General features: G+C 43.2%; 1 protein-coding gene across 7 annotated transcripts in view; it reads right to left on the minus strand.

Annotated features, from left to right (window-relative positions):
- The window catches only part of ptpn20 (protein tyrosine phosphatase non-receptor type 20), a 436,259-nt gene that overhangs the window by 35,258 nt on the left and 377,907 nt on the right, over positions 1-23,094 (minus strand). For all 7 annotated transcript variants that reach the window (XM_072583170.1, XM_072583173.1, XM_072583172.1 and 4 more), the window contains 3 exons: positions 21,746-21,834; positions 19,259-19,401; positions 11,882-12,030 (listed from right to left, as the gene is read on the minus strand). In XM_072583170.1, the coding sequence (XP_072439271.1) occupies positions 11,882-12,030; positions 19,259-19,401; positions 21,746-21,834 (381 nt within the window). The remainder of the gene's footprint in view (positions 1-11,881; positions 12,031-19,258; positions 19,402-21,745; positions 21,835-23,094) is intronic.

Below are 23,094 nucleotides of genomic sequence, written 5' to 3' on the forward strand. Positions count from 1 at the left end.
GGGTAGTTTCCTTCAGTTATAGAGGCTGAGGGGAGAACTCCTTTAAGTGTACAAGATTATGACAGGTCTAGATAAAGGATAAGAAGCCCAAATGCCTCTTTGTTGAAGTGTCCATTACTCAGGCTGTAGATTTCTGTCCATGCCGCTCAGTTTTTGGTATTAATCTAGTCCCATTTGCCTGCATTTGGCAAATTGTGAAAACTGGGCAGCATGGACAAATCCACGCTGAACAACTTTATGGCTCTAAGTAGAAAGTTGAGTTTTATTCTCCCAATGGGATGTGGACTTCCCATCCAGGGCCAGTGTTTGTTGCTGGTCTCTAATTCCCACGAAACTGAGTGGCTTTTCAGAGACTAGATAGCGTCAAGCTCATTGCTGTGGGTCTGGAGTCATAGGTAGGCCAAGAGAAAGTGACGATTGCAGATGCTGGAGATCAGAGTGGAGAGGGTGGTGCTGGAAAAGCACAGCAGGTCAGGCAGCATCTGAGGAGCAGGAGAATCGACGTTTTGGGCATAAGCCCGAATCAAGAGCTCTTGCCCGAAACATCGATTCTCCTGCTCTTTGGATGCTGCCTGACCAGCTGTGCATTTCCAACACCACATGTAGGCCAGACCAGGTAAGGATGGCCTTTTCCTGAAGGATAGATTTTTACAACAATTGATGATAGTGTTATGGTCACCATGACTGAGACTGAGCTTTCAATTCCAGATGTGATTGGTTGAATTTAAATTCCACCAGCTGCTGTAGTGGCCTTTGAACCTGTGAGCCCAGAGTATTAAAATCAACCTCTGAATTAAAGTCCAACATGAGTACAACGAGACCATTGTCACCACCACCACCCCCCCACCCCCTTAAATGCCTCTGCATTAACCCCTGTAACACTGAAAGACCACTGAGATATGCATTTGAAGTAAAGCACGGTGGTACAGTGGTTAGCACTGCTGCCTCACTTCGCCAGAGACCCGGGTTCAATTCCCACCTCAGGCGACTCTCTGTGTGGAGTTTGTACATTCTCCCCGTGTCTGCGTGGGTTTCCTCCGGGTGCTCCGGTTTCCTCCCACAGTCCAAAAATGTGCAGGTTAGGTGAATTGGCCGTGCTAAATTGCCCGTAGTGTTAGATGAAGGGGTAAATGTAGGGGAGTGGGTCTGGGTGGGTTACGCTTTGGCGGGTCGGTGTGGACTTGTTGGGCCGAAGGGCCTGTTTCCACACTGTAAGTAATCTAATCTCAATATGCCTACAAGGCAATGGAGTGAGAATTGGGCAGTGAGATTAGGCTGTATATCGTCAGACTGTGTACAGTAGACTTTTATGATTTTATGGAACAAATCTGTTTTTGTTTTCTCTCCAGGACCAATCATTTAAAATTCTTAACGCCAAAACACTCCAAATTCATCTCTTCGATTAAATGTAGAGATTCTTATTGCCAAGTGCAACATGGATTCATGGCTGTGCTGCTGCACACTGTCCAATCTTTCCTCCGCAATTAAAGGTTCTGTATCCGCCTCAAATGATGAACTCAGTCGTGTTTTTATTTACACCCAGGACTTGCTCCCACCCCGGCTCCAGCAACTTCCTGACCATGAGAGCGGGATGGACAGGAATGAGTGTACTGATTCTATTCTATGTTAATGGCCAAGAGAGGATTACAAAAGAAATGTAGGGAAGGAACAGACCTGAACAATCCGGACAGAGAAAGACTCATGGGGGAGAGGAATGAAAATAATAATTGTCGTTGACAAATTGAAAACGGTTAGTTGATAAGATCAAAAGATAGACCCACCAGGATGTGCAGTATCAATAAATCCTGTAATAACAGCATAGTTGCATTGCATTAGCACCTAGGATATTCTGCCCAGGTGGTTTGACTTTACAATACAGTGCATTCAAAAGTGGTTGCACAAAATTCCATTTTCCGCAGGATTAAACTTGGCACAAAGAGTTCTCAATTGATAGTTATTCACATTGGGTTAACAAGGTGTCGAGTAACACCAAGTGATGCAGGGAGACATTGCTGACTGCTGCAGGGGTTGTACACTGCTCAGCAGTTTCTCCCCGATACATACGTTCCGCAGCACTGATATGCTGGTGAAGCTTTGAATACTCTAACACACTGCTGCATTTTAATATTTTATTACAATGTCTATTGAGGAACAATTCAGTCACAAAACTGCAAGATCAATAACTGTCAGAGTACAGTACTGCTGCTTATTTCTATTCGAACCTTGTTTTCTCTTAACAAAAAGATAAGTGGTTACAAAGTGCCAAGGCACACTGTCATCTCTTATTCAACGTACTGAATTAATTGCATGTGAAGCTCACATTTTCTGAGGAGAGGAGGCTGATTCCGTCTTATTTGCTTCACTTCCCAATCTCAGAGACACTCAAGTCACATCCAATGATGATATTCCAGTTGAACTGGAACAGATTGAGTCCTATTCACAACCTTATCATAGCCTGCGATTTCAATTCCCATCAATTTAACAGCCGTGACCAGCTTACTGATTCACTCCCACCTCTCACTGTACCTATAGCTAACGCATCTGGCCCGTTGCTTGATTAATGTCACTTGTGTGAAGAATGTAGAGCATGAACCACAGTTTAGCACAGTCAAAAACAAACCTACTCGGTACTTGTCACTGAAATACAATTTGTCTCCCGTTCTTTCAGAGTGAATCTCCTTCGTCAAACTTAGAACCACACATTAGATTAAAGGTGAATTAGTAATGCCTTTTAAATTCAAGGGCCCGTTGCTTCTCTCTTTGACAATATGTAGCTGTACTATGCCATGAAATGCCCAAATTTAAAGGGTTTCCAGTCATTTTTGTGACAGTACTTTAAGAGGTGTGTTTTGTCCTGTTGTTTTTGTTGTGAAGAAAAGTTGAGACTGAGGTGGAAAGTGATCTGCTCAAAGCCAACAAAGTAAACAGTTTGTAAGGCCTTGGGTTTTCTTTAAAGTTGGAACAATAGAAGCAACCTGAATGGGTGTGGTCAAGCTCCCACAGAACCAGGATTTTAGTTTACCATTCTGTACCTGTTAGGGTTTGGAAACTGCAATACATCTCTTTGTGTAACAGCAAGACACTTGGATTCTCTCTCTCTGAGTTTTCTTTTGATGTTCTTTCTCCCTCGACTTGAGAAATGCATGTGAGACAAACTATTTTACAGAATTTGCCTTTTCCAAGCATGTGTTTATGGGATGTTACTATATTGTAAAAGTTGCTGTTTAGTAGTTAAATAATATTATGCTGTTAAATTTTCCAATTTCTTCTTTCTTTTGTTTGCATTTTAACTATACCATATGACTAAAGTGTGTTTTGCTTCAAGCTTGATAGTTCGACCAATCAAAATATATCCAGAACACAATGCCTTCAACTTGCCTTTAAAAATAAGAAAAAGTTGTGTTCGAGGCGATCTTATTAATATATTTTGAGGGAGTTTAGTATGGTCCATAATATTATACCCCAAAACAATTTTACATGATCACTTATAGAAAGTAACTCTTCAAGCCAATTGTACAAGTCAAATGGTGCCTTTAACAGAGGTTGGACGCACCGAATATTTGGGAATGAAATTCTAAACCCATACTCGATTTCGTGAAATACCTGTCTCTGTGGACTTCCTTTTTTTGCATTTACTTCAAGTAATAAATATAAAGGTATATGTAAAAACAAACAGTACTCAAATATCAGGAAAAAGGTTTTGTTCCCAATTTACTCATTCTGAGAGAAGTTGATGGGTTAGATGCTGAGAAGACGGTTCACCTCATAGTTTGATTCTGGAACAGGGGGCATGGATTTGAATCAGGGTTGACTCATTTAAGGTGGAGATGAGAAGGAACTTCTCTCAAACGATCATTAGTTTCAGAATTCTCTTGCCCAGTGAGCAGTGGAAATTGGGCCGTCGAGTATACCGAAAGCAAAGTTGGACAGATTTCTGATTGACGAGGAGGGATCTAAGGAGGGTGATAGGGAGCAAAGTAGAGTTGAGGCCACGGTCAAATCAATAAGGTATAAAGGCCTTTTTTTATGCTATTTTGTTTTGAATTGTGGATCAAAATGGGTAAAGGATATTGCTGTCAACCAAGGATTGTTTTGCACTTTTGAAAGCAATTTGCTGGAACTCATTGTGGACTGTGTTTACACTGCTGCTTTGTTCAAGCAGTGGGGGAAGCTGTCCAAGGTGCCACAGTACCTTGGGTGTGAGTGCAGAGTAACCTTCACCCAAAGATAGATTGCTGATTGGTTTCTGAAGTCAGGATCAGTTGGCAAAAGCATGACTGATTGGCTAATGGACACAAATTGTGTGAACAATACAGGATAGAAACCTCCAGACTGCAACAGAGAAAGGATCTCTCTCTCTCTCTCTCTCTCTCTCTTTCTCCCTATCTCTCAAATGAAGTAACCAAGGACAGAAAGATAGCTAATCTCTCCTATCATTTGCTCGAAGCTGTTGCCTCTAACCAGTGACTGAAAAACTGAACAATTAATATGTGATCCCAGCAAAGAACTGAAAAGACCTGGAAATAATGAGATCAGAAATACTGATAAGAAGGATCTTTTGTGGTTAGAATTGATTATTTGTATTAAGTAATGGCTTCTTTTTAAGTACAGAAACCTGCCCAAGGCTTGCTGCAAACCTAAGTATACCAGAAAGGTAAATTGAGGGACTGCAAGTCATTTGATAAGATCTTTCACTTCTGTGATGATCTGGGAGTCGTAGCGTTTGAGTATCGATGCACTCTCCCAAGTGGGTTCTTACTAAATGGCACAGCAGGCCTGAGGAGCTGAATGGTTTACTGTTCCCACTTCTCGGGTTCTTTAATAAATTTCAGTTTAGAGAGAAAAGACTATCTCTATATTATTTCACTCTCTGTTGATTTTTAATATAACACTGTTTATGTATATTTAACAAAGTTGTAAGTTTTGTATCTACAATGTACTTTTTAGGTGGAAGAATTTATTTTCATTTTTAATGTTCCTTGAATCCACCTTTAGATGTCAGAGCTGAAGTAGGCCATTCAGCCCATCGAGTCTGCTTAGTCATTCAATGAGATCACAGCTTGAAAGGTTCGATTTAACAACCAACTGGTGAAGTCTATCTTTACCGTGAACGCCACATCGAAAATCTGGATTGTGAGAAATTGGTCATTTGCACACTATTGGAAGAGTTAAGAAGAACCCTAACATCAATCGTGGGGGAAATGCGGGAGTTGATTGTAAAGGTATGACAACAGAACACTTAGAAATCATTAATAGGATTAGTCAGCATGGGTTTATGAAAGGGAAATCATGCTTTACTAATCTTCTGGATCTTTTTGAGGATATAGCTAGTAAAATAGAGAAGGAAGAACTGGTGGCTGTGGTGTATTGGTATTTCAAGAAGGCTTCTGATACTGTCCCACATAAGAGGATAGCAGCAAAATTAGGTTTCAGTTTAGGTGTATTGTCACTTGTACTCGAGTTGCAGAAAAACAGGAATACAATGGAAAGTGTACAATATTACCAACACATGGCGCCATCTTAGGTACAAATCTAAGGTACAAAAAAATTGGAGAAAATAAAGTTACACGACATTACACTGCTGCCTCACAGCGCCAGAGACCCGGGTTCAATTCCCGCCTCAGGCGACTGACTGTGTGGAGTTTGCATGTTCTCCCCGTGTCTGCGTGGGTTTCCTCCGGGTGCTCCGGTTTCCTCCCACAGTCACATAGATGTGCAGGTCAGGTGAATTGGCCATGCTAAATTGCCCGTAGTGTTAGGTAAGGGGTAGATGTAGATGTAGATGTAGGGGTATGGGTGGGTTACGCTTCGGCGGGGCGGTGTGGACTTGTTGGGCCGAAGGGCCTGTTTCCACACTGTAAGTAATCTAATCTAATCTACAATACTATAAAAATTAAAACTCATGGATTTGCAAGTATACACTGGCATGGATTGGAAACTGGTTGACAGTCTGGAAACAGAGAGTGGGAATAAATGTTTTGTTTTCTGGGAGCCAGTGACCTATGACCATGGATCAATGCTTGGGCTCCAGCTTTTCATGGTATGTATACAAATAACTCAGATGAGGGATCAAAATGTTATATTTCCAAGTTAGCTAACTGGATGGGATTGTGAGTTCTGAGGAGGACACAAGGAGGCTTTAGAACAAGCTCGACAAGAGTATATGGGCAAACACATGATAGATGCAGCAGCAAGGGGATGAATCTGAAGTTATCAACTTCAGTCTGAGAAACAGAAAAGGACTTGAATGTCAATATTTTGGGAAATGTAGATGTTCAAAGGGATCTGGGTGTCCTTGTACACAAGTCAGCAGCAGTACACATGCAAATACCATAAGCAGTTAGGAAAGAAAATGGTAAGTTGGTTTTGTAAGAGAATTTGAGCTCAGAAGCCTTAGTGCAGTTTACAGGGCTTTGGTAAGAGTGCACCTGGAATTTTGGTCACACTGTTTAAGAAAGGATATACTTGCTAATGACGGCTTCACCGATACTGGGGATGGCAGGATTGTTGAATGTGAAGAGATTGGTTCAACTGGATTTATATTCATGAAAGTTTACAATGCTGACAGCATGTTTGATTGAAATGTATGAAATTCTAACTTGCTGGATAGACAAGATGCAGGGAGTATATTTTCCTCTGATTGGGGAGTGTAGGACCAGAGTCACAATGGCTGAGTATAAGGTAGGCCGTTTAGCACTGAGATGGGGATGCTATTCTTCACTCAGACCTGTGAAATTTGCTACAACACAAAGCTGAGGAGGTCAGGTCTAAGTATATTCAAAAAAAGAGATACATTTTTAAATATAGAAGGCATCAAGGGCTCTGGAGAGAAAGCAGGAATATGACATTGAGTTAGAGGATCAGCCAGGATCATATTGAATGGTGGAGCAGGCTCGAAGGGCTGAATGGCCTACTCCTGCTCCTATGCTTAAGGAAGGAGCAACAAGTTGTTTCAAATCTAACTTAGTTTGATCAAATTTATTGACAAATACAATAACAAACAGATATGAGCCACAGACCTTTAATGATTCTGTGAGGCTATTCACATCTGATTCCTCCAACGTATGTTCCCATTCCACTCCTCAATAACCTGATAGATGTACAGCACAGAGAAAGATTAGAGGGGAAAGATTTAAAAAGGACCTGGGGGGTAGCCTTTTCATGCAGAGATTGATGCATGTATGGAATTAGCTGCCAGCAGAAGCGATGGAGGCGGGTACAGTTATAACACTTTAAAGGGCATCTGGATGGGTATATGAATAGGAAGGGTTTAGAGGGATATAGACCAAGTGCTGGCAAATGGAACTAGATTAGATTGGGAAACCTGGTCAGCATGAACAGTTGAATCAAAGGGTCTGTTTCTACGCTGTATGACTCTGACTGTATGTAGCCCATTACAAGGCTTCATTGTGGAAACAGGCCCTTTGGCCCAACAAGTCCTCATCGACCCTCTGAAGAGTGACCCACCCAGACCCATTCCCCTACCCTAAATTTACCCCTGACTAATGCACCCAACCCACACATCCCTGAACAGTGTGGGGAATTTAGCATGGCCAATTCACCTGACCTGCACATCTTTGGATTGTGGGAGGAAACTGGAGCACTCGGAGGAAACCCACACAGACACGGGGAGAATGTGCAAACTCCACACAGACATTCAGCCCATTGAGTCTTTTCAGGCACTTTGAAACAGCTTTAAATTAACTCCCAACCCCCAGCATTTCTCCCCCATAACCAACCAAATTTGTTCTCTATTAAAACCTGTCCAGTTACATCTTGAAGGTTCCTTTAAAATCTGATTCAGCCATCTTTTCAGATAGCACAAGTGAGAAAGAACTTCCCCTCATTCTCTCCTGTGAACTCTTTTCCAAAGGTTTCAACTTCAAGTTTCTTTTCATTAAAATTAAAGAATGAAAATCTCTGGGGATCCCAAATATGATAGTCTTATTTCCCAGAGAGAAGCAGGGAAGGCAGTGTGGCTCAGTGGTTAGCACTGCTGCCTCAAACACCAGGGACCTGGGTTCGATTCCAACTCGGGCAACAGTGTGTGCGGAGATGGCACATTCTCCCTGTGTCTGTGTGGGTTTCCTCCGAGTGCTCCGGTTTCCTCTCACAGTCCAAAGATGTGCAAGTCAGGTGAATTGGCCATGCCAAATTGCCCACAGCGTTCATCGATGTGTGGGTTGGGTGCATTAGTCAGGGGTAAATATAGGGTGGGGAAATAGGTCTTGGTGGGTTTCGCTTCAGAGGGTCAGTGTGGACTTGCTGGGCCAAAGGGCCTGTTTCCACACTGAAGCCTTGTAATGGACTACATACAGTCAGAGTCATACAGCATGGAAACAGACTCTTTGATTCAATGTCCAGGCTGACCAGGTTTCCCAATCTAATCTAGTCTCATTTACCAGCATTTGACCTATATCCCTCTAAATCCTTGCTATTCATATACCCATCCAGATGCCCTTTGAAGTGTTGCAAATGTACCTGCATCTGGATCTGGCAGCTCATTCCATACACTCACCATGAAAAGGTTACGTTTTAAATCTTTCCCCTCTAGTTTAGGACTCCAGAACTTGTCTATTTATCCTATCCATGCCCTTCATGATTTTATAAACCTCTATAAGGTCACCCCTCAGCCTCTGATGTTCCAGGAAAAAAAGACCCGGCCTATTTAGCCTCTCCCTATAACTCAAACCCTCCAGTCCTGGCAATGTCCTTGTAAATCTTTTCTTTGCTGTCTCAAGTTTAACAACATCCTTCCTTTAGAAGGGCAACCAGAACCGTATGCAGTATTCTAAAAGTGGCCTCACCTGCAACATGACGTCCTAACTCCTATACTCAATGGTCTGATCAATGATCAAGTGTGCCAGATGCCTTCTTCACTATACTGCCTACCTGCAACTCAAGGAACTATATATCTGCACTCCGAGGTCTCTTTGTTAGGCAACATCCCCCAGGCCCCTTCCATTAACTGTGCAAGTCCTGTCCTGGTTTGCCTTACCAAAATTCAACATCTCATGTTAAACTCCATCTGCCACTCTTTGGCCCATTTAAGATCTTGTTGTACTCTGAGTTAACCTTCTTAGCTGTCCACTACTCCACCAATTTTGGTATCACCTGCAAACTTACTAACCATACCTCCTGTGTTTACATTCAAATCATTTATATAAATGATGAAAAGCAGTGGACCCAGCACCAACCCTTGTGCACACTGCTGGATACAGGCTCCAGCCCAAAAAGCAACCCTCTAACGCCACCCTCTCTCTCCTACCTTCAAGCCAATTTTGTACCAACTGGCTAACTTTCCCGGATTCCGTTAGATCTAACCTTGCTAACCAGTCTACCACGTTTGTTGAATGCTTTGCTGAAGCCCATATAGACAACATCTACCACTCTACCTTCATTAATCTTCTTTGTCACCTCTCCAAAAACCTAACCAAGTTAGTGAGACACAATTTCCCACACACAAAGCCAGTTTGACTATCCCTAATCAGTCTTTGCCTTTCAAAATGCACGTAAATCCGGTCCCTTAGAATCCCCTCCAACAACTAACCCACCAATGACAAAGTTCAGAGGCCTCCTACTTGGCACAGCCCTCTTGACCTGTCCTTCTTGTCCATCTTCCTTCGCATCTATCTGCTCCACCCACCGACCTATCAAAATCACCTCCACTGCATCTACCTATCACTTTCCCAGTTACCTTTCCCCCAGCCCACCCCTACCCTCTATTTATCTCTCAACCCCCTTGCTCCCTCCCCCACATTCTTGATGAAGCACTTATGCCTGAAGTGTTGACTCTCCTGCTCCTCAGATGCTGCCAGACCTGCTGTGCTTTTCCAGCGTCACCCTTTTCGACTCTGGATTTTCCTACAGCCTTTCTTAAATAAAAGCAAAATGTTAGCCAACCTCCAGTCATGTGGCACCTCACCTGTGGCTGTAAATGACACAAATATCATAATGAGGGATTTAGTTCTTGAGTATCAACCTTAGTATTCGTCAAGTGTTATTGCTATAATTACAAACGTGACTGCTCCACGTACTCCCATTAATGTGGCTGGTAAACGTGTTCCCGATAATTGATTCAGCGTAGTTGACAAGAGTCATTCAGCACAGAAACAGGCCCTTTGGTCTAAATGGAACTAATCCCAATTTCCTGCATTTGGCCCATATTCCACTCAACCTTCCCTAACCATGTACCTGATTAGAACAGCCCGCAGAGCTGGATAATTGATATTTTTTTAAATCAACCTGTTCAGAGTTGTTATTACACACCTTTGGAGCAGGTGAGATTTAATCCCAGTCTCCTGATCCAGAAGCAGGGACATTACCACTGTGCTACAAGACACTTTCTGAGCTGGATAATATCATCACAATACCATTAAAAGATTTAACTAGGAGATGATTAGTGTTTTACATCAGGCAATCTGACTAAAACATATGGTAATAGCGTTTAACAAGTGCCAAGTGATTCCGATCAAACGAAGTCTCGAGAGAGTGCAGCTGCCTCGATCACTCATTCAGGTGCAGGTCGTAAATCAATTCACTGAGGAATAAATAACATGCAAATCACCCGAGTTTGAAATGAAGAATTGCTTCCGTGCATTTAACTTAATCTTCTAATTTTTTTTTGGAAGTCATGTCAATCAGATAAGACTCAGCATTCAAGCACTTTTAAACATGATTTCTATGTTAGTGCATGGTTGTTCCAGATGTTGAGCTGGTAACCCTAAGGGCTACAATACTAGAACTGACTTTATTACTAAAAAGAGGTGCTAAAGTCTCAGTTTTTCATCTCACAATCAGCACGACTGACACACAAGAAACCAAAGTGTGAATGTTTGTCCTGGTCGGGAAAAATGATGCTCTCAGGGCATCCAGGTCCAGATATGGCGTAGGCCATTTTAGGACTGAGATGAGGAGAAATTTCTTTACCCAGTCAGTGACCTGTAGAATTCTCTGCCACAGGAAGTGGTTGAGGCCATAACATTAAACATTTTCAAGAAGGAGTTTTTAGGGCTGAAGGAATCAAAGGGTGATAACGGGAACACAGGGACTGAGTTGGATGATCTGGTATTCACACTGAATACCAGAACAGACTCGAAGGGCTGAATGGCCTACTGCTGCTCCTATTTTCAGTTAAAGGGAACACTATTGTATACAGTATGAGAAGAGGGTTCTAATTGGTTGCATCATGGTTGGCATGGAGATGCAACTGAATCTGTGAACTGTCAATCGTAGCCGCTTAGCTTAGATCAGGCACCTGGACTCTGATTGGTCATTATTATCAGGGGATTGCAGTAGGGATTGGCAGTCTATCACTTTTTCTCAATGAATGGGAGTCAAGGAAATAGTCAATTTCTGGGTAAACTTTACAAACAACATAGTGCAAACATCATAAACCAAGGAATACTAAGTGTTTTATAATGCACATGTAACTAAGACATCAGATGATGTTTTCTGAGCTATTAAACGGCTCTCCCCCCATTGCCAGACTGCTCAAACGAAATTGCAGGAAGATGTGGGAAAATTAAATTACATTTCATTGTATTGCTGGCACCTACCAGTCACCTCACACAAAAACCTTCCCTCTCTTGATTTGGCACTAACTCTCAGTGCCCTTCCAATTGGCTATCTCCACCCCCACAGGTTTACTGACTCAGCATTCAATGGTCTTTCAAGTTCACAGGTCTTGACTTAGTTCTTGTCAATGCCCTGACTCTATACTCGGCACACTCGCTGCCCTCTGACCTCTGCCTCACCCATGAAGAGGTGGTGGAGTGTGAGCAACCCTGAGGAAACTGAACGCTAAATCATGTTGACCATCTGGCCAAACATCTCAGGAACAAGGATGTGCAGCATAACCCATGTGGAGATTAAGACATACCATAAACTCCTTAAGAGGTTGCTGGTGTTCCAGCTGCTGATGAAGGTTTCCAATGAGAGTCTCGAGGTTCATCCCAGAGTACCTACTGCCCAATGGAGTCTTCACCACAGGCCAGCTGATCAACTCGACCTCTGACACCATGGGCTTACCTAATGTATGCAGAGGGAAACACAAAGAGCTTGGTGAAGTTCGAAAGAAAATCCACCCGAGAATGACCTTGATGTAAAAACTCTTTTGGGTCATGTGATTGCGCGGCGTATTTTATAAAAATAGAAAATAGGAATGGGAGTTGGCCATTCAATATGATCATGGCTGATCACCCAATTCAGTTCCCTCTTCGCACTTTCTCCCCATACCCTTTCTCACCATACCCTCTCTCCCCATACCTCCATTTAGCCCCAAGAGCTAAATCAATTGCTTCTTCAAAACAACCAATTAAACTGCATTTATTTCAATGCAAGAGGCCTAACAGGGAAGGCAGATGAACTCAGGGCATGGTTAGGAACATGGGACTGGGATATCATAGCAATTACGGAAACATGGTTCAGGGATGGACAAAACTAGCAGCTTAATGTTCCAGGATACAAATGCTACAGGAAGGATAGAAAGGGAGGCAAGAGAGGAAGGGGAGTGATATTTTTGATAAGGGATAGCATTACAGCTATTACAGGATACATCCCAGGAAGTTATTTGGCTGGAACTGAGAAATAAGAAAGGGATAATCACCTTATTGGGATTGTATTATAGACCCTCTAATAACCAGAGGGAAATTGAGAAACAAATTTGTAAGGAGATCTCAGCTATCTGTAAGAATAATAGGGTGGTTATGGTAGGGGATATTAACTTTCCAAATATCAGCTGGGACTGCCATAATGTTAAGGGTTTAGATGGAGAGGAATTCATTAATTATGTACAATAATTTTTTTTGATTCAGTATGTGGATGTACCTACCAGAGAAGGTGCAAAACTTGACCTACTCTTGGGAAGTAAGGCAGGGCAGGTGACTGAGGTGTCAGTGGGGGAGCACTTTGGGGCTAGCGACATAATTGTACTAGATTTAAAATAGTGATGGAAAAGGATAGACCAGATCTAAAAGTTGAAATTCTAAATTGGAGAAAAGCTAACTCTGACGATATTAGGCAAGAACTTTCAAAAGCTGATTGGAGGCAGATGTTCGCAGGCAAAGAGATGGCTGGAAAATGGGAAGCCTTCAGGAATGAGATAACGAGAATCCAGAGAAAGTATATCCCTGTCAGGGTGAAAGGAAAGGCTGGTAGGTATAGGGAATGCTGGATGACTAAAGAAATTGAGGATTTGGTTAAGAAAAAGAAGGAAACATATGCCAGGTATAGACAGGATAGATCGAGTGAATCCTTAGAAGAGTATAAGAGCAGTAGGAGTTTACTTAAGAGGGAAATCAGGAGGGCAAAAAGGGGACATGAGATAGCTTTGGCAAATAGGGTTAAGGAGAATCCAAAGGGTTTTTACAAATACATTAAAGACAAAAGGGTAACTAGGGAGAAAATAAGTCCCCTCAAAGATCAGCAAGGCGGCCTTTATGTGGAGCAGCAGGAGATGGGGGAGATACTAAACGAGTAATTTGTATCACTGTTTACCGTGGAAAAAGAAATGGAAGATATAGAATATAGGGAAATAGATGGTGACATCTTGAAAAATGCCCATATTACAAAGGAAGAAGTGCTGGATGTCTTGAAACACATAAAAGTGGATAAATCCCCAGGACCTGATCAGGTGTACCCTAGAACTCTGTGGGAAGCTAGGGAAGTGATTGCTGGGCCCCTTGCTGAGATATTTGTATCATCGATAGCCACAGGTGAGGTGCCGGAAGACTGGAGGTTGGCAAACGTGGTGCCACTGTTTAAGAAGGGCGATAAAGACAAGCCAGGGAACTATAGACCAGTGAGCCTGATGTTGGTGGTGGGCAAGTTGATGGAGGGAATCCTGAGGGACATGATAAGATAGTTTAGTTCAGGATAACATTCGGCATGGACTGGTTGGACCGAAGGGCCTGTTTCTGTGCTGTATGATGTTGCTAAGCAGAAGCTGAATTTCGGTGGTGATGTATTATGCCTCACAGATACCTTTTGACCCTTTAATTAAAATCATAGAATCTCTAAAGTGCAGTTAGAGGCTATTTGGCCCATTGAGTCTGCAGTGACCCTCCCGAAGAGCCTCCCATGCAGACCCACCTCTGGCACCATATCCCCACATTTCCCATGGCCAATCCACCTAGCTTGTAGATTACAGGGCGCTTTAACATGGCCAATATACCTAATCTGCACATCTTTGGACTGTGGGATGAAACCAGAGCACCCAGACGAAACCCAAGCAGATAGGTGGAGAATGTGAAAAGATAGACAGTCACCTGAGGCTGGAATCGAACCCAGATCCCTGGTGTTGTAAGAAAGCAATGCTAACCATTGAGCCACATTGCCACCCAGGCCCCTAGTAGCCCTCCTTGAGCTCCCTTGAGGGTACAGTTGTGCACCTCTGAACAAACTGGACTGCTTGCCCAGTCAGACGCCCTGGGACAATCTCAGTTCGAGGCATGGCCTTGTGTGGGGAATTGGAATCAGAGTGAGCAGCACAGGGAGGTCTGTAGCTGCAGTGCTGGGTAGAGCCATCTGCTTTCACTCCAGTGAGAACCAAAAGGCTCCGTGCCCAAAAGATTCAGGGTGTCACTGCTGAATAAATCTTCGACTTACTGGTCCACATTGCTGCCACACCCTACCACACACACCCTCTACCTCTGTGTGCAGAATCTAACCAAGTGAATTGCATCAACAATGAAAATTGCTCACTCTGTGAACGTACAGTGGGGAACATTTGCTGGGGCTGTTTCTCATAGACATTTGCAGCACTGAAAAAGGCCATGCAGCCCATCACGTCCATGTCAGTCTGCAAAGATCTGATTACACTAATCTCATTTTCAAGCTCTTGGTCTATAGCTGTGGAGCTGGAACACAAGGTGGCTATCTAAATACTGCTTCAGTGTTACCTTGTCGTTGAAAACAACAACCTTCTAATCTACTGTCACCCTTTTCTATTATAAGAAAGTGGCGACTAAAGAACTCTATAAACTTCGGAGGTGCTTAAAGGGGCTGGACTGCGATTGTCATGTAGTCTCCACTTCCTTTTCCTGTCTGTATCATTTGGAAAACAAGCCTAAGCCAGGAAGCTAGACGCAGGAGTATGAGGGTAACTAAGTATTAACCTGATCGTTGTTATCTTGGAAGAGCTACACAAAACGGTTTGTTACCTTAGAAAGAGCCACACAAAATGTGTTTGATTTTATGTCACTCATTGACATAGCAAATGAAGTCGTGATCACTGCCAGAAATCTGTGACTGCGTTTTTATTTTAATTCATTTGTGAGTTGCTGGCTGGCCAGTATCTATTGCCCATCCCTAATTGCCCCTGAAAAAAACTTTGTAGTGATTGGCACAACTGAATAGTTTGCTGGGCCATTGAGAGTCAACCACATTGCTATGGGGCTGGAGTCACATGTAGGCCAGACCAGGTGAGAATGACAAATTTTCTTCCCTGAAGGACATGAATGAGCCACGTGGGTCAATTGAGAATGGTTTCATGGTCATCAGTAGATGCTTATTTTCAGATAATTTATATCGAATTCAAATTCTGACATGGCGGGATTCAAACCTGGTTTCCTCAGGACACTAATTGAATTACTGGATTAATAGCCGAGTGTAGCCATCACCTCTTCTGGTTGTTTCAGTGGGTTCTCGATTAAGAAAGGAATTGAGTTTATACAGCATCTTTCACTTCCTCAAGCCACTCCAAAAGCTTTAAAATGTAGGCTTTCGGCTTTAATACAGACAAACACAGCAATCAATTCGCATGGAGAGATGTCCCACAAACAACACTGAGATGCTGACCAATGTCTTAGTACTACACAGGTGCGTCAGCCTGCATTAAGGTAGGAGAACCTCAAGGGTAGTTATCTCTGGATTACTCTCAGTGCCACCTGTGAGTGGGAATAGGAATAAGAAGTCAGGGCAGATAAGTCAATGGCTGAAGAGATAGTGCAGTGGGCAGGGATTCAGGTTTTTAGGTCATTGAGAGCTCTTCTGGGGCAGAAAAGACCTGTTCGAAAGGGACAGGTTTCACCTGAACTGGAGGGGAACCAATATCCTGGCGGGGAAATTTGACAGTGCTATTGGGGAGCCATCAAACTAATAGTGGGCAGAAGGTGGGGGGAAGCCTGAGTAGTAGTGAGGATAGAGAGGCAGATGAGGATGGTTCTGAATTTTTTTAAAAACTTAATTAGAAAAGGCAAGTCAGAGATTAAGGTCACTTTGAAGAATTAAACTGCAATTATTTCAATGCAAGGAGTCTAACATGCAAGGCAAGTGAATTCAGGACATGTATGGGAATATGGGACTGGGACATCATAGCAATTACAGGAACATGGCTGAGTGGGTCATCTATGTATTGGAACCGCAGGAGATAGGAGAGATGGTATAAATGAATATGCTGCATCAGTGTTTACAGTTGAGAAAGAAATAGAGGTTAGGGAACTCAGGGAACTAAATATTGTTGGGTTGAAACAGTCCATGTCACAGAAGAGGAGGTGCTGGAGGTCCTTAAAAAAAGATAAAGGTGGATAAATGTCTGAGACCTAATCAATGCATCACAGGACATTGTGGGAAGTTAGGGAAGAAATTGCAGGGCCCCAAGCAGAGGTATTGTATTGTCTATGGCCACGGGACGAGGTGCCAGAGGACTGGAGGGTGGCTACTGTTGTGCTTATTCTGGATTAGTGGTGCTGGAAGAGCACAGCAGTTCAGGCAGCATCCAAGGAGCTTCGAAATCGACGTTTCGGGCAAAAGCCCTTTATTCCTGATGAAGGGCTTTTGCCCGAAACGTCAATTTCGAAGCTCCTTGGTTGCTGCCTGAACTGCTGTGCTCTTCCAGCACTACTAATCCAGAATCTGGTTTCCAGCATCTACAGTCATTGTTTTTACACTGTTGTGCTTATATTGAAGAAAGGCCATAAGGAGAAACCTGGGAACCAAAGACCAATAAGTATACATCAGTGGTGGGTACATTGTTGGATGGTATTCTGAGATATAGGATTTACATGCATTTGGAGGGGTAAGAACTGATTGGGGGTGGTCAACATGGCTTTGCCCGTGGGAAATTATGTCTCACAAAGTTGATGGAGTTTTTTGAGGACGTAACCAAATAGGTTGATGAGAGTGGAGTGGTAGACATTGGCCACATGGACTTTAGTAAAGCCTCTGACAAGGTTCCACATGGTGGACTAATCAGTAGAGTTAGGTCATATGGGATTCAGGGAGAGCTTGCCAACTGGATACTAAACTGGGTTGATAGAAGGAAACAGAAGGTAGTGGTGGAGGGTTATTTTTCAGAATGTGACCAGCAATGTTCTGTAGGGGTCAGAACTGGGTCCACTTTTGTTTGTCATTCATATATATGATTTGGGTGAGAATTTCGGAGGCATGGTTAGTAAGTTTGCGGATGACACCAAAATTGGTGGTAAAGTTGATAGAGAAGAAAGTTATCTAAGATTACAAAGGGATCTTGAATTGGACCAATGGGCTGAGGCATGGCAGATGGAGTTTAATTTGAATAAATGTGAGGTATTACATTTCTCGATGCAAGAATAACACTGTACATTTTGGTAAAACAAACATGGGCAGGACTTATATAATTAATGGTAGGGTCCTGTAGAACAGAGGGACCTAGGGGTACAGGTACATAGTTCTTTGAAAGTTGCATCACAGATAGATAGGGTGGCTAAGAAGCATTTGGCACACTTGCTTCATTGCCCAGCCTATTGAGTATAGCAGTTGTGATGTCATTTTGAGGTTGTTCAGGGCATTGGTGAGGCCACTTTTGGAATAATGTGTCCAGTTCCCATCGCCCAGTTATAGGAAGGATATTATCAAATTGGAGAGTCATAAAAGACTAACAAGGGTGTTGCCAGAACTGGGAGGTTTGAGTTATAAGGAAAGGCTTTTTCACTGAAGCATAGGAGTTTGAGGGGTGACCTTATAGAGGCTTATAAAATCATGAGGGGCATAGATAAGGTGAAAAGCAAAAGTCTTTTCCCTAGGGTGGGGGAATTCAAAACTAAGGGGTATATTTTAAGGTGAAAGAAGAAATATTTGTCAGGGACCTGAGGGGCAACTTTTTCACACAGTGAATGGTTCATATGTGGAATGAACTGACAGAGGAAGTGATAGATACAGGCACTGTCACAACATTTAAAAGACATTTGGATGAGTACATGAATAGGCAAGGTTTAGAGGGATATAATCTTCGAGGAGAAAGTGAGGACTGCAGATGCTGGAGATCAGAGCTGAAAATGTGTTGCTGGAAAAGCATGTGTTTCAAAACGATTCTCCTGTTCCTTGGATGCTGCCTGACCTGCTGCGCTTTTCCAGCAACACATTTTCAGCTTAGAGGGATATAAGCCAAATGCAGGCAAATGGGACTAGTTTAGTTTGGGAAACGTGGTCAACATGAACGAGTTGGGCCAAAGGGTCTGTTTCCGTACTGTATGTCTCCGTGACTCAGGTCTTTGGAATGAGCCTTTCAGTTTTGCCATTCTGTGGCACCACCAAAGCCAAAGCTGACTCCAGGGATTTTATAGGACCTTATAGCTGGTCATGAGGACAGGCTGGGGAGGGGAAAGAGATTAGGCAAAAAGTGAGGACTGCAGATGCTGGAAACCAGAGTTTAGATCAGAGTGGTGCTGAAAAAGCATAGCAGGTCAGGCAGCATCCGAGGAGCAGGAAAATTGACGTTTCGGGCAAAGTTGTCAAGGGAGAGCAAAGACATTACAAAGACTGAAGTCCTGTTCTGGTGACAGTTCAGCTGAGTGTCAGAAAAGTGCACCTTCCTTAACGTTAACGGATTTTGTTTTCAACCTTAACATTTTCAATAGCATAGTGGGAGGGATGAAGAACTTTTCAGGTTCAAAATAAGGGATCTCTCATTTACGATGGAGATGAAGAAACAGTTTCTTCTCTTTCTGGCAGTCATTAACTTGTGTAATTCAAGTTCAGTGAAGGGCCCTTCTCTCTTTTTCAAGTCATTCACAGGATGTGACCGTCACTGGCCAGACCAGCATTTATTGCCCTGAGGGCAGTTAAGAGTCCACCATATTGCTGTGGGTCTGGATTCGCATATAGACCAGGCCAGGTAAGGATGACCAGACCTGAAGGAGATCTGTGAGCCATTTGGGATTTTCCTGAGAATTGACATGGGTTTCTTGGTCATCATGTGACTCTTCCAGCAGAAGACACCTGGAATGGAATGTTCTTGACTGCGCATCTGGTTTGGAGGATATGCCATTCCGAAGCTCACCTGTAGGGGGTGCAGGTACTCTACAGGAGGAACGAGGCAGATCCTCATCACTGCTCCAGCCATCGGAATCGTATTTCTCCACTTCATCTCTTCCTTGGTCTTCACACGTCCCCCCTGAGTGATTCTGATTGCAGTTCACTGAGCTTCAAAATAAAAGCAAACAGAATGGCTGGCTGCATACAATTCATAAATTATTTATCCTGACAGCCTTTGCAAATCGCTTGAGATTTCTCGATGCTGGAATAACACTGTACTAAGACCGTATCTTCATGTAACAACTTTTAGAGAACTATGCAACAAAATAACACAGTCTGCGTTGTTTTAGTGAAACGAACAAGCGGCAATGGTGGATTATCATAAATCACCAGCAGGTTTGCTCAAGTCCTTGAGGGAATGAAACGCCCCATTGTCCCTCACAAAAGCCAAAAGAACTGTGAATGCTGTAAATCAGAAACAAAAACAGAAGTTTCTGGAAAACCTCAGCAGGTCTGGCAGCATCTGTGGAGAGAAATCAGAGTTAACGTTTCGGGTCTGATGACCCTTCCTCAGAACATGTTAACTTTGATTTCTCTGCCCAGATGCTGTCAGACCTGCTGAGGTTTTCTAGAAACTTCTGCTTCCCATGTCTCTACCTGCTTTGGTGTAAAATGTGAGCCCAGCCTAACAAAAACAAGATAAACTCATAAACTGCACTTTATGCCAATCCCTGTTAACTCCTCAAAACCACTCAGGACTGGCAATAAGTTCCTGTCTCATCGTCTACACTCACATTCCCAGAAAAATAATTGATACAGGAGGCCATTTGGTCTATCATAGAGATGTACAGCACAGAAGCAGACCCTTTGGTTCAATTTGTTAGTGCTGATCAGGTATCTTAAATTAATCTAATCCCATTTTCCAACATATGGCCCATATCCCTCCAAACCCTTCCTATTCATATACCCATCCAGATGCCTTTTAAATATTGTAACTGTACCAGCCTTCACCACTTCCTCTGGTAGCTCATTCCATACACACACCACCCTCCCTGTGAAAAAGTTGCCCCTTAGGTCCCTTTTATGTCTTTCTCTTCTCATCTTAAACCTCTAGTTCTAGACTTCCCCACCCCAGGGGATAAACCTTGGCTACTCACCCTATCCATGCCCCTCCTGATTTTATAAATCTCACATCTGTATAAATTCTCTCCCCTCTTTTGAAGACACTGACTGATGACAGAAAATAGGTTCCAACAGAGGGTATGGTACCAGTCTATGTGTCCAGTACCAAGCCTGGAAAGGCAACTTTTAAGTACGAGAGCAACTCTGAATGACAGGGCATCAGGACTTCAAGACAACAGCACCTGGCACAGGGGTAATGTCAAGTTCCAATCAGTGGCATCCAATGCTCTCAGGGGCCCTGCTGAGTTTGGATTCACAGCCAGGGACTTGGGCAAGGTGTAGTAGCACTATGGCTTTTATTACCTGTCCCTACCCCAGGAAGATAGAAGTGGACAGATTCTTGACTAATAAGGGAGTCATAGAGTCATAGTGATGTATAGCACAAAAAACAGACGCTTCAGTCCACACTGACCAGATATCCTAGCATAAACCTGGCCAGCACTTGGCCTGTATCCTTCTAAACCCTTCCTATTCATATACCCATCCAGCTGTCTTTTAAATGCTGCAATTGTACCAGCCTGCACCACCTCCTCTGGCCTCACATTTCATACACGCACAACCCTTTGTGTTATAAAGTTGCCCCTTAGGTCCCTTTTATATCTTTCCCCTCTCAACCTAAACCTATGCCCTCTAGTTTTGGATTCCCCCGCCCCAGGGAAAAGACCTTGTCTATTTATCCTATCCACGCCCCTCATGATTTTATAAACCTCTATAAGGTTATCTCCTCAGCCTCTGACGCTCCAGGGAAAAAAGCTCTAGCTCATTTAGCCTCTCCATATAGCTCAACTCCTCCAGCCCTGCAATATCCTTGTGAGTCTTTTCTGAACTCTTCCAAGTTTCACAACATCCTTCCTATAGGAGACCAGAATTGCACACAGTATCCTAAAAGTGGCCTAACCAATATCCCTGTACAGCCGCCACATGACCTCCCAACTCCTGTACTCAACGCTCTTATCAGGAGTGGGTGGGTAAATGCCGAATGTAATATCACTCCTGATTTAACAGGTGGATAATCTGAACACAGACTTAACCATCCTGGGCTCTGGGTCCTCGTCGGGAGGGCGCAGATAGTAATCAGGAACAGGGACTCTGGCTGATGCATTTCTAGTCTATGCACTGTGAGACAGCATTGTCACAAACCCAATGAAGCTCAGCTGGTGTGGCAGAGACTCGGTCTCATACAGCACTAGAGGGACCATTCGATCCATCGAGTCTGTCCCAAAAATCCTAGAGGGCTAGATTTTCCATACTTTTGGATTACGCTTAGGAGCATTCAGGATATCGGCAAACACCACAGGTGAGAGGTTTGAATGAATGGTCAGCTTTTTACCAAACGAGGCTTCGTGCGACACCAAGGCTGGCTTTCCCGTTCCGCTCTTGAGGAGTAGGCACCGGATGAACACCATTGTTCCCTGCGCTCTGCAATGTAGCAGAAAATGAAAGATGTTTTAAACTGCCCCTAAACATGGGCGGCATGGTGGCGCAGTGGTTAGCACTGCTGCCTCACAGCGCCAGAGACCTGGGTTCAATTCCCACCTCAGGCGACTGACTGTGTGGAGTTTGCACGTTCTCCCCGTGTCTGCGTGGGTTTCCTCCCACAGTCACAAAGATGTGCAGGTCAGGTGAATTGGCCATGCTAAATTGCCCGTAGTGTTAGGTAAGGGGTAGATGTAGGGGTCTGGGTGGGTTGCGCTTCGGCGGGGCGGTGTGGACTTGTTGGGCTGAAGGGCCTGTTTCCACACCGTAAGTAATCTAATCTAAAACTCCGCATTGATTGGTGTTTCATTCAGAGAAAACATAGCTGTACTTAATCCCAGCTGAGAATGGTCAGCACTGAAGTTTTAGGAATCCAAACCTGAAGGGATCTTGTTTTACTGTCCCTGCCTTTAAGCCAGCAAGCTCACAACCCACCTTCTCCAGAGGTGTGTCATAACATCTCTGAACAGGTTGATTAGAAAAAATAGAAATCTAAGCTTTAAGTCATGGTTAAAAATCACACAACACCAGGTTATAGTCCAACAGGTTTAATTGGAAGCACACTAACTTTCAGAGAGCTTCTAATTAAACCTATTGGACTTTAACCTGGTGTTGTATGATTTTTAACTTTGCACACCCGAGTCCAACACCGGCATCTCCAAATTTAGTCATGGTGACTCAGTGGTGGGAAAGTCTTTCAATTGTGTGTGATAACACTTCTAGATGTAGAAAAATTAGAAACCTGAACAAACTGCCAATTTAAAGGGGAAATCTCAGTAGATGGGAACTTGAAACAGGACTTTTTAAAAGACTTTTAGGAAAATTAGATTAACATTTAATCAACAAATGTCACAGAGTGATCCATTCTGCTGCCCACAGTGCCCTCTAGTGTGGCTCCAAATATACCACCTTCCCTTAATGACTCAACAAAGGGAAACTGTTTCATTGGTGTGAATGCTGGCAATTAGAATTTAAATAATTAGCAAAAAGGTCAGAGTTGAGGAGAATTTTCTATTTTACAACATGCAATTTTATCATCTGAAACATATGTACTTAATTGTGGTACATTATGTAGTGCTAGTTGTTATTTTCCTGTGTTACATGTGCAAATTATGCACGATTATAGATGCTTTATTTACACTTGTTGGGAGTCAGGTAGTTCAGTTGGCTGGCTTGCATCACAGAGTGATGCTAACAGTGTGG

This window comes from Chiloscyllium punctatum, chromosome 13 (genome assembly GCF_047496795.1).
Source record: "Chiloscyllium punctatum isolate Juve2018m chromosome 13, sChiPun1.3, whole genome shotgun sequence".
Lineage (NCBI taxonomy): Eukaryota > Metazoa > Chordata > Chondrichthyes > Orectolobiformes > Hemiscylliidae > Chiloscyllium > Chiloscyllium punctatum.